The sequence below is a fragment of the Bos taurus genome, chromosome 1, assembly GCF_002263795.3.
Source record: "Bos taurus isolate L1 Dominette 01449 registration number 42190680 breed Hereford chromosome 1, ARS-UCD2.0, whole genome shotgun sequence".
In the NCBI taxonomy this organism is placed as follows: Eukaryota; Metazoa; Chordata; class Mammalia; order Artiodactyla; family Bovidae; genus Bos; species Bos taurus.
The window spans coordinates 128,005,847-128,024,059 of record NC_037328.1 but is presented as its reverse complement, the minus strand read 5'-3'; the positions used below and the strand labels follow the sequence as shown (position 1 = coordinate 128,024,059).

Genomic DNA, 18,213 nt, shown 5'->3' with positions numbered 1-18,213 from the left:
TTTTATCTTAGGTTGACTTTTTCCATGATAGAACACAGCAGAGTTCACATTCAGAAAATGTGTACCCAGGTCTCTGTATCCAAACAGTGTAGCAGAACCAGATCCCATTATTCATGGGATTTCAACTTCTTGTGGGCTCTTTCTTTTTAAAACCTGATCCAAAATTCATTCTTATTGTGAGGTCTAAAAAAATGTGTAGCGTAAAGCTTGACATGTCACCTTAAACACATCCCCTCTCACCCAGCGTACCTTTCTACACACAGTTAGTCTGCCCTGCCCATAGATAGATAGCTATGATAAAAGTCTGGTTTAAAGTCTTCCTTTATGTTTTTCTGGCTAATTGTGTACATGAAAAGCACAGTATATATGTTTATTATCATTTATATAAATTGAATTCTATTGAACTATTTCACCAAATTTTTCTTGAAGCTTTTTCCATGAAAATCGCTGAGTTTTTTAAAACTTGTATAGTGTGATTGACCCCCTTATTTGTAAACCTTTAGATTTATTTCCAGATTCTTGCTGTTAAAAACAATGGTTTTGGAAACATAGCTGTGCCTTTATCTGTGAGTACTTAAGCAAATATTTTTCTTTAGGATAGTTACCTAAAAGTAGAATTTCTGGACAGAAGGGCATATGAACATTTAAAGTTAGCGAATATTGCTCAGATCCCTCTGAAAAGGCATGCCATCCTTTTATTCTCAAGTAGGGAATTAGTTGTTCTTTATCCACATATTACAAATGTTGGCAACTCTCCATGTATTTTAATACTTGCCAAATAGACTAGCCATGATTTTCACTGTTTTAATACATGTTTTATTTTGGTGCTTTCATGTCCTCCTCCTCGTAACTGTTTTTCATTTGTATCTCTCTTCTGTGAATTACATATGCATATTCCTTGCCCGTTTTCTCATGAGGGTGCATTTTTTCTTATTCATATCTAGTAATGCAGTGTTTATTCCTCTTACTACTTTGATATCATTCAGTGTATCCTTTTTTTTTTTTATGAAATAGAGTGTTTCATCTTCAGTTTTATTGACTTCCGTATTTTCTTAAGCACATTAAAGAAACACACAACAGTGACATTTGCCCCATTTTTACTTGTTTACTCTTTCCCTTCTTAGACAATCAGGATTGTTGGAAAATAACAAGATATTTGATACAGCAGCAAGTAACTCAATGCCCCGAAGGCTATGAACAGTGAGGAGGTAGTTGAATGCGTAAAGTCACAATAAGTTAGCAGGGAAAATATTTACAAATTTAATTCAGTGTTTACAAATGTTAGAATACCTGATATGACCCAGTGTGACTGATTTCTTTTGCAGTTGTTCTGTCGGTTTAGGGATGCTGTAAACTACTCTCTGTGTAGCATAGATTGATATGTAGCTCAATGTGTCAAAATTGTTGAACATTCGCTTTGATTATTTGTCAGTTCTGCCTTCCTCTCTTCAAAAACAACATAAAATACCCATATCACATCTACTTAGGTGTATTTAACTTACCCTTAGTGCTGTATAGGCCTTTCAGCCTATTCATGTGTTTTCTGATCATCAAAGTCTTATACAAACACTTTTTGTTTCAGTCAGTTGCTGTTAAAATATTGAGATATGAGCATCTGTTTGAGAATGCTTTACATTTAAGTTTATCTTTAACGAGTCAATACAAAAAATACTTTATGGTCTTTTTAAAAAATATGTAGATATTACATGAAAATGTAAATAATAACTTAAGATTATGTTTTTAGATTTCTGGATTCTGAAATAATAAAGATCAATTTATATGCCATTTAAATCTTATGAATTAAGCAACATGCTTATTGACAAAACTTAAATCTTTATTTTAGAGCCATATACTTTGCTGCTTATTCAAACTGCAAGGAAAAGTTGAATGGTTTATTTGATCCTGATTCTACCCAGGTACACATGATTTCAGCTGCAATGGCAGGTATGAATACATGATATTAAAAAACAAAATTTTCTGATACCTAGAGACTTAATATTGCTTTTTGATGAATTTAACCTTGTAAAGTTAAGGCAATGTGCTTTCATTGATTCACATCTGCAAGCATGATTTTTACATTTTTTAGTATACCATAAATTTGATTAAATAGTATATGTAAAATCTGTTGTCAGTTGGCATTTATGTATTTAGAAGTTTGTAATACATGCAGGTAATATAATATTTACATTGTCTTGTGTAGTTTGTGATCACTTTTAACTGTTTTAAGAATCCAACCATAATTATACTTAAAATTACAGAGCTGTAATTTACTCTTTTCTCCTCAATTTCTGTTAGTGCCTTTTCCTTTTTTGCTGCATGTTTTGGCTTCTGTCTGAAATGTGCCGGCAGTTCTTGGTAAAGTATTCATTTTGTCCTGTGCTCAAATGCTGAAATTTTTGCGAGTGGTGTATTACTGATAACTGTTGTTATAATGTATGTATTAAAAAATATGTTTAGCATTCCACATAAATCACACTAAGATAGCACTGAAAATGTAGCTGTGCACCAGGTGTGTGTACAAGCTTGCTCTAGAAATGTTTCCAGGAACTCTTTCATCATCATTCATGAGAATATATGATTGTGAATTAAAACAGCTAGTCCTGGACCTCTGCACTGCCATTAAAGATAAGCTGGGAGATTGGTTTGACCAATGTGGTTCTGAAATCATTTGCTGCCATGCATGTTAGACAAAGCCATGACCTTTATTTCTCATCAGAAAATTCTCTATAGTTCTGAGATTGTCACATATTTAATCATGCCTCACATTTCTAAATTATGCTGTGACTTTATAAAGCAAATTATAACTACCTTTTTCAACTGTTGATTGAGAAATTGAATGTCAGGTGTTTGATAATGAGTTAACTGTTTTCTGTTTAGAAATAAATTGGATCCATTTCAACCACATAATTAATGAACTAAGTGTAAGTTTGAAATACTAATTTCCGAGAGGTCAATAGCCATACAATCTAGTACATACCTTACAAATTATTTTTATGGCTTTTTATATTTAGTTTATTGTTGACTGACTCACAGAGTTTTAAAACTGGAAAGTAAAGCTTTAAAGATCAAGATGGTGAAATACTCTTTAGCAAAGAAAAGAAATCTTAGGCAAGTTAGATAGTTTATGTGACTCTCCATTACCGTATTCTTAGAATGAGTGGGTTGCTCTACATAGGTTATATTTTGAGAATCAGTTCTTTAATACCACAGAGAGTTAGATTTTTTTAATGTATTTTGATAAATGTTGGATATGAATATATATGATTTTTCCCTCCAAATTTGAGTCTATAAAGTTAGTGGCTAATTTCAAGCTATATAACCACTATGTTAGGGTCTTTAAGAATATATTTCTGGATTATCAGTGTTCATGTTTTTGTTTTTTTAACCCCAGAAAATTGTAAAGAAATGTTAATCTTTCTTTTTTGAAAGACTTGATGCCAAGAAAGTAGGTAAGCAATTATTTTAAGTTGAGGATAGTTGTTAATATATTGAGTATTGCAAATTTAGGGTTTCAGAAAACCAATTCCCACTGGAACATCTTTCATTAGACTATCTCATCAAAATTTATTACTGTATTTGTATCATATTGCAAAGATTTTCAGTGGAATTGCCATTTTGTACTTTTTTTCTCAAATGTGTACAAATATTAACTTGTTCTATCTATGCGTTGATACTATTTCCCAACTTGAATTTCTTGAATTTTGGTAAATTGAAAGACTTACATTGTTCAGAGAATATTGTACTATACACTTGTGTAATTTGAAAATACTTCTTCCATTTGTTTGCAGTTAGATTTTTTCTGAGAATTACACCTTCAGAGCTTCTTTGCACCTGTTCATGAGCAATAATATTTAGCTTTGCAGTTTTTATAGCTAGCTACATGGTTGGTGAAACTGAATGGTCCCGTGCAGACTTGTTAAGGTAGCCTTTGGCCCCCTTCACTCTTGTAATAATCTAGACTGGTTTTTCTTCAGGATCATTTTTAGAGGTCTTCAAAATATGAACTTGGGGTGCAAAGTGCTTAGAGGCAGCCATTTGAAAATTTGTTTTCTTACTATTCAAAAAAATGCTAACCTTGTCACTTTAGTATCAAAAATGTACCACTGTTGATAATGCCTGCAAGATTTTGCCACATCACATAGCATATGCCTTAAGGGTTTAGTAATCATGTACATAATTTTTATTCCAAGTAACCTCTTGGTTAAGTTGCCTTTTGCATTCTATTCATAGAAATTGAATACTAAGCCTATTTAATTTAAAGGACAGTTTATTTAAAGGCTGTCTTATTTTCATTTGTTTTAGTGTTTCAAGGAAATAATGTAAGAATTTGTAAACTCTCAACTTGAGCTATAAATTTTCATGCATTAAAAATTTTTTTCTAGTTGTGAGGCTACTTAATCAGGTTAAGTAATAGTAACTTTGTTACACTACCTTCCCCCCTCACCCCACATATGACCTTTGGCAGACTAAATATATCTTAATCATCAAGGGTATTTATTTTCTTTAGGGTCTTTGTGTGTTTTTGTTTAAATGAGTTTGCATATCCCTCTGTATACACCTACACAAAGATGTGTATACAGAAAGAATAGTATTAAATTTTTTTCTTCTATAGTAACTCCCAGTCTTCCAAAGTTTTTATCTGGGTTATATATACTTTTATATACAACAGTATAGATTTAAGAGAAATGAATTCTGATTTTTATTGGATAATATATTTACACAGTGATTGCTTAATTTTTTAAATACCAATAATGTAATCATTTAACATTTCCTAGATACTAGTGGGTTTTATTTGTTTGTGTTAATAGTGTTCAAGGTACATTTTCTATTTGACTTAAAGCTTAATGTTAAATTTTTACTCATTAAATAGAAATTTTGTTTTACATTATAAAATATTTTTTAAAATAATTTATCCCTGGCAGTTTATTCAGCTAGATGGATGGTTAGATGTTTTGTGTGTTTTCATGTAAACATTCTTCCTGTTTTTTGTTTCGTAGAGCACAAGAAACTGAATACAAAATATTTCATAAAAATGGATGTGCAATATTACTGATCATAGTACAGAAAGTGAAAGGTACTATTGTAGCCACCTATATGTTACATTTTTAAAAAATTATAGTTATAAAATGAAGTTCCTTGAATTTTCTATTTTTTTAATTTTTACTTATTTTTTTTTAATTTAATTTAAATATTTTTTGGCCATGCTGTGTGGCTTACAGAATCTTGATTCCCTGACCAGGGATCAGAGCTGGGCCCATGGCAGTGAAAGTGCCAAGTCCTAACCACTGGACTGCCAGGAACTCCTCTGGGTTTTTTGTTGTTGTGGTTTTTAGATTTACCAAATAAGCTGATTGTTAAAAAACAGAAAATTTTGTGATTTCAGCTCTGAGCATGGTAAATAATAATGGTAGGAAAATGGGATATGACAGTCTGCTCTGAATATTTTCTTAGATTTCCACTTTGACAAGGTTAGCATTTTTTCATTAAGGCAGAATTGATCTTCTTTTGGGTAAGTATTTAGACTCTCAAAACTGCTACAGATGGCAGAATTTTCAGTACTCGGTACTTTAAAAACAAAAAAATTATGGCCCATTCTGATATTCCTTTTTCTTTTTTAACTTAAAATTTTCAAAAGTTAGATCTCACAGTAAATATTTCTCAAATCCTTCCAATGGGATTCATTTTGTACACGTGTTTCTGATGAGGTCACTGCTTGTTGTTATGATACAGAAAAGCCTGTGTCTATTTTAGGCATTTACTGTACATTTCTCCCGAGAAAAGAGTGAGATCGTGTCATCTCATGCTCCCCATCCGCAGGTCACTTCCTGTAGAAATATGGACTAACTTAAACCTCGTGAGTACTGATCTGAGCATCTCTTGCAGCCTCTAGTTATAAGAAACACACCCTGGGAATTTATAATAGCTGTTGAATAGAAGGCGGGAAATGAATTTTTATTTCCTGAATTTGTGTGTGCATTATCTGAGTATTTCATAAAACTTTAATTCTGATTCCTTGATAATACTCCTTCTAGAAGGAAGAATGGAGTAACTTTTCAGTTATTGTTAATAAAAGCCTGGGGTCTTTAGCTTGGCCATAATAGCCTTGACCTCCAAAGAATTCCTTAATAGTATTTAAGATTTACATAGCTGTAAATGGTATCATACCATCTGACAACTTTTAGAAAATAGTAGTTCTCTTTGTTTAGTATAACATGTTTTAAAAGCCTAATACAGTGCTTTCCATTCTTGTCTGTTGATACTTGGCTTTCTACTTTCTTGCAAAAACATTGATCTTAATACCTACCATTACTTTCCAAATATGGGATAAGAATATATGGGATCTTATTTTAGTTTTAATTAGTTTTTTGTGTTTTTTTTGTTTTGTTTTGTTTTTAATATATTTCTCTTCAAAGGTTAGGTGGGCTTTGTTCTTACAGAAGTTAATAAAAAGTACTGCAAATGCAATACTACAGGTATCACTCACTTAATGAAATAGACATTTTCAGCAAGTTTATTATGTGGATTTCTGTTGTTCTGGTTTTTAATTGGTTTACATTATCAAATAGAATCTTAAATGAAACAAAACTTTAAAAATTACATTTAAAAGGTTTCTTAAACTTTCTAATAAAATATTAACCATATTACTAATAGTATGGCCAGTATATTGCCATTTTGCTTTTATTGACTGGAGCAATATTGATTCTTTTTAACCTACAAATAGATAAGTCAGTTTTAATATTTAACAGGGTACTCAGAATATTAATATGAAATAGCATATTATCAAAATGTCACAAAATTTTAATGCCAAAATAAAAGTAATAGGAAATGTCTAAATTTCAGGGGAACCATTCCCAGTAGCTTTGTGTATGTTTATCTTAAAAGAAGTAGGAAGGTGTTTAACTTAAGCTGTTTGTCAGCTTCAAATCACCTTACCATATATAATTCAAAGGTAGTAATAAATTTGTTTCTTCCTGCTTGTTTTTTTTTTAACTAATAGATTATGTTTTCTAGATTTCATTAGCCTAATACTGTCTCTGTAATTTATTAGAATGTTTTCAGTTAAAAGAATGTAATAGGACCAGAGCTGGTAAAGGAACAATAGCTAAAAAACCTGTGGATTATATATCGATTATTTTCTTTACGTTAATGGTTCGCTGACAGTGAGGCAGTGTGTTCATTGAGCTAGCTTTTTACTGGGCGAGGGAGTCCCAGCTGTAGTAAGCTCAGACTCTTCAGGAACAAGATGATGTCATTCTTTCACTTAAATTTTAGTGTGTCACGTTCCATAGGTGAGTCTGTATCTGGAAATGAATTTTAGTTAAGTGAGAAATACCTGTTGTTTGCTTCCTATCATTGTTTATTAACATGTACAAAGCACAATTAAAACTTAATTATGGATAATTAAAAATTTATCCCTAGTAATAATTACAAATATGTATTATAATATTTTTAAGTTTTCATATATGGGGTTTTTTCAGCCTCTAATTGAGGAATTTGAGACTTGGAAGAGTGTTCATAAATTTAGGTACTCAGTTTATATTTTTAGACATAGAACTTTATTTTTTTAGAAAGCTTTGATGCTTAAGTTTGATACCCAGTTTTAGGCTTTCAAAGTTTAATAAAAAGCAAATTTTTTCCTTAAAATTTCCACAGAGTAATTAATAAAAACTATTTTGAGTAATGCAGAGTATTTTGTTGGCTTGTGCTGCTTAGTGGCCTTTTGTTGATAAACTCCTAATATTACTGTACAGACATTTAGCTAATACAGATATTTAGGTTTAAAATAAAGAATTATTAAATTAGGGATATGATCAGAATTCTGATGTCAGGTTCACGTTTGCTTTAGAATGTAATTTAAATATACAATGTAATTTAAATATCTTTAGTTTGACTTTTTCACTTAGAAAAATGAGATTCAAGAGGCTTTATTCTTAATTAAGCCAGGCCATGCACAAATCTATTCCAAATAAAATATTTAAACTGATCTGGTTTCATAGTTTTCTTCTCTTTCCTTTTATCAAGAATATATGCATGAAAAGAACCTTTTAAAACATCTTCCTGACACCCTGTTCAGCACATTCAATTTTTATTGTTTTGGTATTGGCTGATTCTTACAAAATTGTTGATCCCTTTCTAGTTTTATATGTATGTATGTAGCATTAAAAGCACTTAAGAGAAATGGAGACTATATAATCATTAAAAAATTATTAAAGGAGTTATTAAACCAAACTTTTGCTTCATTTATCTTAGTTGATAATAGATTCAATTTGAGCATCTCTTTGTGAAACATCTGGCTATTTCTGCAGTATTAATATAGTGGTTTAAAGGAGTACAATTTGAGTTAGCTAATGATCTGACATTATAGAAGGGGAAAGAACCTGTGAGACTAAATTCCAATTAGTAAACAATGTAGTACCACAGCATTTTTGTTCCTGAAAGTACTTTACTAATATTAGTGTGCTGATTATATTTCAAAGCCTTTCTAAAAATAATGTACTTGACCTGCTAGTATTTGATAGAAAGTATTAACAGTTAAGATCCTTAGACATTTTTGCATGTAAGTTTTCACTGAATTTAAAGGCCAATTGAATAAATGTAGGTTGATGAAAGGTTATTCTATGAAATTTGTGTAGCAGCTAATCTTAAATATTTCAGAAGCATTATATTATGAAAACCCTGTTTTGTATAGATGAGGCAATCTTCATAAATTTCCATCATCAAGATTGCATTTCATGTGCTATTTTTCCGTAGCTCTAGGAAGATAGCAAGTAAAAGATACGCACTAGCCTAGAAACATAGAAGAGATCTTAATTTACTACCTGAAATGAGCCACCTTAGGGGACCACCCTTCCACACTGATAGTTAATACATAGTACTTTAGTTTTAAAGTATAATAAAGCTACCTTCTACCTTCAGTTTCTCTCTTCAGTGTCTCAAAGTGAAAGGGAAGTTCTGATTTGTAACTTTTTGTATGTTTAAGTTTTTGTATGTTTTTAAGTGGATGAAAAAATAGATCTGCCCTTTTTAATTCTTTAACAGAAACCATATCTGTGTGATACCATTATGTTAACAGTATTAATAAGTGTATGGTTACATAAAGTATTCATAAGGCCAAACAATAATTCTTTCGTCATATAGTCAACTTAAGATCAAATATTGGTAAATGCTGACGTTTATGTAGACTCCATTTTGAACATAGTGATTTGTGATGTTAGTTGGACCCCAAGTAGCTGTTGTAGAGTTTGCATGCTAAAAAGCCCTAGAATACACAAAATTTCTATGTGTCTGCAAAAATGGGTTTCTAAATTTAGAGAGTAGAGGGTGCCCAGAGGGTATTCTGAATGTATTGGAAGATGAATTACATATAATCAGATTTTGTTCTTAAAAATTTTTTTAGTTATGAGTCAGAATTTGAGACTAAATTGAAAATAAAGTATAAATGTTCATGGTTGTGAATGGATTTGTAAAACAAAAGTGTAAAGCATACATCAGTTTATAGGTAAATATTTATATGCATTTTTTAAAATATAGACTTACATAAAGTTTTAAAAAACCTTGAGGTTAATAGTGTGTTCTTCATTTTTACCAGAGTTCATTTTAAACATGTTTGTTTAGGTTTTACCGCAATCACAGCGACCAACCCCATTTGGCTTATAAAGACTCGATTACAGCTCGATGCAAGGTATGTTAATTCATTAAAGTTGGCTTCAACAAAATTTTTTCTATAAATTTATATCAGTGAGATTTCAGTGCCAGGTATCCAACCATGTTTTTGCCCTCATTTGCTGCTGAATTTGTTTTATTTGGTTTTGAAACTTAGGTGTACCATCAGATGCAAAAGTGATGTTAATTGCAGGTATGAGAATTTCTAGGAAAGAAAGTATATTATGCATTGTGTTTTTCAGTAAAAGAAGAAAAAGGACCTCTTGATCTAGCTTGAGCAGTGATACTTTCATTCACCCCATGTTTGATTATAATCAACCCTTCTAAATACCTAAATTAACTAACTACATGATCAGTGAGTCTAGACTGAGTCTTTGAAGATCATTGCTCAAACTCAAGAACCTTGTACAGCAGAGTGTTCTAGCATGGAATTTAGCTCTCAAGTATTCATGAACTTCATCTGTTACCCCAGTCACTTTATGGCAGCAAGATTCATTCATTCAGTGTATCTGTAATGAACAGGTACTGGTAGGTTCTAGAGATATCTCTGGAAACAGTGAGGACCAATTTTAGTGGAATAGTCAATGAATGGTTTTTGAACCCATTTTAAGCAGAGGCACTAGTCAGTGCACACCTCACATATCTTTAAGTTTAGTGCCTGTGGCAGGTTCTGGGAACTGAGAGAAAGGCCAGAAGCGGTATAGCTTAGAGTCCTGCCGTCTCAGCTCCCATTGGCCTTCAGAATGAAGGATGGGGAGAGGGTAGCACTTTTTTAAGGAGAGAGATGATCCTGTCTGGTGTGTTGTAATAATAATAATCACATTAATAGTTTTGAAACTAATTTAACTCTTTAGCCTGAAGTAGGCTTTATATAAAAGATTTTCACTGTTTCTTATATTTTAGGGTTTGGGAAGCCTAGTGTTAATCTTGTAGATTATAAATAAAACTGATCTAAGAAATCTTTTAACAATTATGCCTGCCTAAAGATATGTTTTCTGCATTTTGTCATGTGGAATTGTATGTCACTTGGAAACTTGAAATGTCTAGTCGTTGTTTCATCTGGAATAATTTTTAGTGAAACCTTAAGTACAGTGTTATGGCAAGACTCAAAGTTTATTTTGAAGTCAGAGAACTGAAAGGTAGTGGTAGATAAGATAACCCAAAGGTTAAAAAGTATGAGATGCCAGTCTGTATTGTACTATTATAAACTACCAGGGGAATGTATGCTTCAGTATTTAGAGGGTAGATTTAGGTGAAAAGTAATAGTAAAGCCAGCACAATTTTTTAGGCTTAGGAGTAGGGTTAATGAAAGGTTGATTTGAAGGTGTGCTGCCTTCCAACACTGAGACCGAGAATAGGACGGATATGTTTGCATGTTATCCTTTAGGACTTAGAGCTCTCTTAACTTTCTTGTAAGAAAGAGTCTGACAGCCGAAACTAATTACAGTTGGTTGCATGGATCACTCAACCAAGAAGGTATTTATTCAGTACCATTAGTTGAGGATAGTTACTCAAGACAGTTACTAGTTTATAAAGTTGGAGGTTATCTGTAGGTTATCAGGTGGGTGTCTTAGTTGTGATTTTATTTTGTTACATCATAAGCAGATTGTATATAATTTATAAACAGTCAACTTTTCTATTTCTTTCCCTGTGGGTAGAGTTTAAACCCATTTCTTACAGATAAAGTTCTATTGAGGGAATCATAATGAAGGTAATAAATATTTTTATGAACTCAAAATTATATCCAAGAGTAGATGCTGCACCCTTAAGCAGCACTAAGAAAGTTGTCTTGGGCACAGTGCTCAATAAATACTTGATAACTGTAGAAGTCCTCATTCACTATTTACTGAGGTAAAAGAGACAGCCATTACCTTCAAAGGATCATAGAAAATTTGACTTAAATTCACCCAGTGACTTTTGGGGAGAAATTGGGTGGGCTTGGAAGAATCCCTCAGGTGCACTGAAATTACCTTAATTGTACTTCTTAATATTCTGTTGTCATTGGTGTCTCAGTCATTCTTTTTATGTGTTATTAAATGCTAAAGAAATCTTCTCAACTTAGAACTGCATTTAATATAATGTGAGGGGTTTTTATTTTGTTTTTCTCTTGAGCTGCAGTCATGGTGGATTTTGTTGCTTATTCCTACAATACAAACTTCAATGAAACTGGAGATTCAATGTAGTGTGTTTTGCATTCAGTAAAATAAACTACCTTATAAGTTATCTGTCTGATGTGACAGATTTGAGACAAAAGAATAGGAACTCTAGATGTTTTTAAATTCTCATTTGTACTTCCTCATGAATTAAAGAGGGTTACTCTTGACTATAGTGGCCTCTTCCTGTATATTGTATTTACTTTATTTAAAAACCTGTACTACTTTATGTTAATAAGATTTTTTTCCTTTTTGCTTTTCAGGAACCGTGGGGAAAAGCGAATGGGTGCTTTCGAGTGTGTCCGTAAAGTGTATCAGACAGATGGACTTAGAGGATTTTATAGGGGCATGTCTGCTTCATATGCTGGCATATCAGAGACTGTTATCCATTTTGTTATATATGAAAGTATTAAGCAAAAACTACTGGAATATAAGATTGCTTCTACAATGGAAAATGAAGAAGAGTCTGTAAAAGAAGTGTCCGATTTTGTGGGAATGATGCTAGCTGCCGCCACCTCAAAAACATGTGCCACGAGTATAGCATATCCACACGGTAGGAAGACGGGATGATGTATGTTGTTACTCAGTTGCTCAGTCATGTCCAGCTCTTCGCATGACTCTCAGTCATGTCCAAGTCTTTGTAGCCTGCCAGGCACTACTTTCCATGGGGTTTCCCAGGCAAGAATACTGTTCAGTTCAGTTCAGTTCAGTCGCTCAGTTGTGTCCGACTCTTTGCGACCCCATGAGTCCCAGCACGCCAGGCCTCCCTGTCCATCACCAACTCCCAGAGTTCACCCAGACTCACGTCCATTGAGTCAGTGATGCCATCCAGCCTGTAGTGGGTTGCAGTTTCCTTCTCTAGGCGATCTTCCCAACCCAGGGCTTGAACCCACATTTCCTGCATTGGCAGGAGAATTCTTCACACTGAGCCACCAGGGAAACCCTGAATGTGTATGAGTAAATCCATTAACTCTGAAATATTTTCCCACTTCAGCCAGTGGCCCATTTATTAGAACATTTTACCATTTTATTGAATTATAGTATAACAATACAGTTCATCATAATGGGGTTTAATATGTATGAGTAGCATAAGGCTTTTTTTCCCCCTAAGATTTGTTTATGTTTGTTGCTGCATGAGAGCTTTCCTAGTTGTGGCGAGCAGAGGCTGCTCATGGTTTTGGTGAGCTCGGGGGCTTTTCATTGCGCTGTCTTCCTTGTTGTGGAGCGCAGGCTCTAGGTGCACATGGCTCAGTAGTTGCAGCACGCAGGCTTAGTTGTTCCTTGGCATGTGGAATGTGTCCCGACCAGGGATCAAACCCATGGCCCCTGCATTGGCAGGCAGATTCCTATCCAGTATACCACCAGGCAAGTCCTCTGTTCATCTTTGATACCACCTGTAATCTCTTTCCTGTTCTACCTTTTTTTTTAATCATTCCTGTTCTACCTTTTTTTTTTAATCACATCTTTTCTCCCTTTTATCTATATCTAGTATGCAGCAGATACTTTTGTTTATTCTGTCTTCTTTCATAGGTTCCATTCAGGAACCTATGAAATTTTATAATTAATATGCATGATTTTAGCTAGCTAACTTAGGAGTTTGGTGTTGTTAAAATAACTAGTGTCAGTAAGTTACATTTAAAAAAATCACTCCTCGCTTATTCTGAGCTCACGCTTACAATCTAATAAATGGAATGTGCTCAATATTAGGAGGGTATAAAGATATTATTAACATTTTACATAAAATGACTTTTTTTTTTCCCCTATACAGAAGTTGTAAGAACAAGACTGCGTGAAGAGGGAACAAAGTATAGATCCTTTTTTCAGACATTATCTTTGCTTGTTCAAGAAGAAGGCTATGGGTCTCTTTACCGTGGTCTGACAACTCATCTGGTGAGACAGATTCCAAACACAGCCATTATGATGGCCACCTATGAGTTGGTGGTCTACCTGCTCAATGGATAGCACCGCCAAACTGCTACGCTGTAAAGAGGGAAGACCAAAAGAGAAATTGGACCATGGAGCACCAAAGCCAGCATGGCGGACAGAAGGAAAATAGCGTGGGAACATGGAACTATGCCTAAGTGGAAGTTTGCTTGTAGGAATTAAAGTAATTGTAACCACATTACTTAGTCTTTTTAGTAATGTGGGGGGAAAAAACCGTGGCTGCCTCCAAGAAAAAGCCTTTAGAAGCACTCCTTCCTCAAAATTGCCATTTTCTCTGTCACAGCCACAGGATACTATTGGCATTTTGTTGATTTATGGCAACCAGAGTACAGTGTTTATTCCATGAGCACTTTTCCAGTCTTCTAGACAAAGCCATCCGTAACTATATACTAGAACTATCCAAAGAAAGTATTAACGGTTGTAAATTTCTAACATCCCACTTCTGTATAGTTCCTATGAAATTGGAAAGTAACAATACTAGTATTTACATTTCCTTGAGAGGATTTGGCACTGTATTTTAAAGTTAATTGTTTGGTATTAGTAGTCACTGTTTTTGACAAAAGAAGTAGTATCTAAATATTGTGCTTGCTTTTAGTTTAAAAATGTGTTGGTTTCTACTGCTCACAGGTGTGTTATGTTTAGCCCAGTGTGAACACTAAAATTGCCCAGTGTATCAACTCAAATGGTAATAGATTGGGACAAAATAAGCCAGCAAAATGTTGATCTTGGCCATTTTGACAACTTGAGCATGTTCTCTTATCTTGTCTAACCTAATGATACATGAATGAATGCAGTGTCTCTTCAGTGACTTATTAATTATGAAGTTGAATTATCACCCATCATACCTAGGTATCATTTTCTTAAAGTGAAAAAAAATGTACTGCTTCTAGATCTTTCTCTGGTTTCACATTAAGAATTTGAACCTTTGGATTATTTCTGGAAGATCTTCATACATTGCGTTATTTAGTAGAGAAAATGGTAGTTTTCAGCTTTGCCTTTAAAAGGTGTTTTTCTTCTTAAGGCAACATTATATAAGTATCCAGGGCAGCATAAACATTTATAGAAGAAGGGCCTCTGTTATCTGATTGAGTGGATAGTGATCCTAATTGACTTATAGTTTTATAAATGAACAAACTACTTTGCATAAGAAATTTATTCCATCCTAATTTCTTGAATGGTAAATCATAAAAAAATGCAAGTTAATTCAGATTAAGTGTATTAACAAGAGATAGCTTTTACATTTTGCTGTTGAGATCAACTGCACCTTTTAATACTGTATTATATGTATGGCCCTTGTGAAGATACTTGCTGTAAGTCTATAATATTAAAGACTTTTGCTCATGGTTGTTGCTATACTGGTGTATGAAGCTTATACCATTGAACTCCAGTGTGGTACTCATTTCAGTACACATGAACTGTGCATTGTGTGCAATGGCTTTATCTTAAGAATGACTCTTTGTGAATGCACTTTGTGGCCTTTTGGGAGGTTGGGGGTGGGGGGTGTGAGTAGGAGAGGATTCCCATGTTGGATTATTTTTTTAAAACGTTGGTTAATGTATTAGGCAGAAACAGTATTCATAACATTTTTTTCTGGGATTTAGGTATATTGTTTGGGGGATCTTTAATATAATAAATGTTTTAAGTATTCTTATGTGTACTCCAGTGCCCCTAACATTAAAAAACGTAGCATGTCATTGCAAGCTTTCTCTGCTGTCACCAGTGAAACGCAGTGCCCTGTTAAATTCCTCCACCTTCTTAACTTCCTTGTAATCAACAGTAACTGGATGTTTTTGAGGTGCTTCGATTGGAATTAGTATTCCAGTCTATTTGGAGACCAAAGGCAAATTCAGTTTCATTACCTTTGGGATTATTCATATCAGCTTTGACATTTATTGTGAGAAACATGCCAAAAAAAGAAAGCAGTAATAGGGTTTATAACTTAAATCTGTAGTGAAAGTGTCAGCCTATAGTGTTTTGATTTTCAGGTGCCGCTTATACTGCCTAATACAGTGCCATTTGCCTTGTGAAGATCTGTAAACATTAGTTGTATCGAATGTACAAGAGACTCAATAATTTAGTGATCTGAATACCCACAAATGGTTAAGAATGATATGAAAACCAGCAACTAAGGAACATCTTATTTAGTTGTAGCAAATTCATAACAAGTGTCCTTCAAGGATGAACTCATATTCTGTTCCTGTTTGTGTTTGTATTGACCTTGACCTTTTAGTGCATTGTGTTCAGCTTTTAAAAGTGAGTATATTTCTGTGCTGGAAGAAAAGGATCTTAGAGTCTCAGACTTTGTTTCTTTGTGCAACAACTGGAAAGGAGCGATGATGTTTAATTGTTTTGTCCCCCCAAAAGTACAATCTGCTGCAGTTTATGACAGAGATAATTTAACAAAATATATATATATATATATATATAAATTGTATATAAAGTCTGTCTGAAACATTTCTTGGGAGGTGGTTTTTTTTTTTTTTGGGGGGGGTGTAGACATTTAAAAAGAAAAAGCATTGAAACTTTTTTTTATTCTGTGTTTTATTTTCATCTATCAGATAACTTTATTACTGTATAAAGGTAGTCAGCACTCTTCAAATTGGTATGTACTTTTATTTGAGAATCTTCTCAGAAAATGGAATTGATCCTTTCAGTTTAAAGCGGTACACACTGAAGAGCATATTCATAGAGCAGCAGATAAAACTCTGGTACTTCTGGCTCACAGAAACAATTTACTAGATTTCCAAGTGCACATCTGAGAATCACCAACCTGTGATTGTGGGGTACCACACAGTGCTTTTAAATCCAGGGAAAAAAACTGTCACCAAAGCTTGGTTTTCCTTATGTGTGTTACTTTGCGGAACCAATCTTACTAGATGGGACCCCCAAGTAATTGATTTTTTTAAACTGACACCAAGAGAGAATATCATTTACATTATTTAACTATGTCTCTGTCTCCTAAAACCAAATGCCCATTATGGAATAGCATGGTTATATTAGGACTAGCTGAGTTTGGGTTATTAAGAATAATGAGTGTTTACTCTTTTACTGGAGTATAAATATGTCAGCATTTTTTAGATTTGTTTTAGATCACTGAAAATATTGATTTGACCTTGAAAGAATTAAGTGCTAGGAATCAGTTTATCCTGTAATCTTCCGGCATTGTCTGTGCTGTCTTTTGTTGTTTACATGCCCTTCTGCCCAGACTGTTAGTACTATCAGGACCCCTTTGGGGCTGGTGGATGTAATAGTTCAGCCTTTTTCTCTAGTATTGATCATGACTTCAACATTCCTAAGAATACAGATATTTCTAAATGATTTAAATTGGAAAGGGATTTTAATTAAAAGTATTTAATACAGTGTACAGACTTTCAGCTTACACAAATCTCTTCTCCATTGTGCCCTTACATTTCTCAATCTATACTCTGCTTTTTATGCTACTCCTTTTAGAAACTGAAGATTCCTCTTTTACTCGGTTTTTGTGTTAATAAACATTTTGAATGTGTACCCCTGCATATGTGAACATTTAAATTATGACCTGTCAGTTGTAGCTAAACAACTTCAAAGAGTTGATATTCTTTGACCATTTATGTGAGGTTTGCTATTGCATTCCTGTTATGTGGCTGTAAATTATGTGCATTTACTCTGTATTTATGTTAACTAGCTGAATTTCATTTGAGTTGTTAAAATTCAAAAAATTAAAATATACTTATGAAAATCCAATGTCTCATTTTTTAGTTTCATATAATGTATCCTAATATTTGGTATGGTAAGAATATAATCATACTTTCTTATGATTATGTGTAGAGCAAAAGTGCATTGCCTTTTTTTTTCCAATTGTTAGTGTCCCACCTGCTAGACTTAGTGATAGATGTCTCTGGCAATTAAAAGGTCAAGTGATCCCACTCTTAGTTCAGGAAGAAATTTCTAGTTTCATCCTTTGAGAAAACTAAGAATATTAAAAATTAAACTCGAAAAGAGCTGGAAACTTGTTAGAATAGCTGAATGAATCCACATGTGGTAGATTGAAATACATTTGTAAGTGTTTGTAGTGCCTATCCACTTTATGTTTTGTCTGTTTTGGTTTTTTTAGATTTTCCCAAATTGTAGCAACCATCAAACTTCACCTAATTTTTTTGGTAAGGAAACCAGGAAAAATTTGCCATGTTCCTTTTCTCAATTTGCCTAAAGCTGGCATTGTTTAGCCTCCTTACAGTATTCTTTGTGAAAACTGAAATAGTATATAGAGTGAAGATACTGGCAAAATAATGGTTGAAGTTGGTATGACTTAGCTCAAATGTCTCGAGTTTAAATGTTGTGAATGTGTGTTCACTACCAGTTACCAGGAGCTGTGATAGAGGAAGGAATCTGAATTTATGATTTTTTTAATATAAATTTATTTATTTTAATTGGAGGTTAATTACTTTACAATATTGGGTTTTGCCATACATCA

The 18,213-nt window shown here is 33.3% G+C and overlaps 1 protein-coding gene across 3 annotated transcripts in view; it reads left to right on the top strand.

Moving 5' to 3' along the window:
• Positions 1–17,483, top strand: part of SLC25A36 (solute carrier family 25 member 36) — a 36,059-nt gene extending 18,576 nt beyond the window's left edge. For 2 of the 3 annotated variants that reach the window (XM_010801537.4, XM_015473196.3), the window contains 4 exons: positions 1,844–1,944; positions 9,616–9,682; positions 12,080–12,369; positions 13,585–17,483. In XM_010801537.4, coding sequence (XP_010799839.1) covers positions 1,844–1,944; positions 9,616–9,682; positions 12,080–12,369; positions 13,585–13,778 — 652 coding nt within the window. In that variant the 3' untranslated portion in view covers positions 13,779–17,483. The remainder of the gene's footprint in view (positions 1–1,843; positions 1,945–9,615; positions 9,683–12,079; positions 12,370–13,584) is intronic. The other variant, NM_001192254.1, reaches the window with a different exon arrangement.
• The last annotated feature ends 730 nt before the right edge of the window (positions 17,484–18,213 follow it).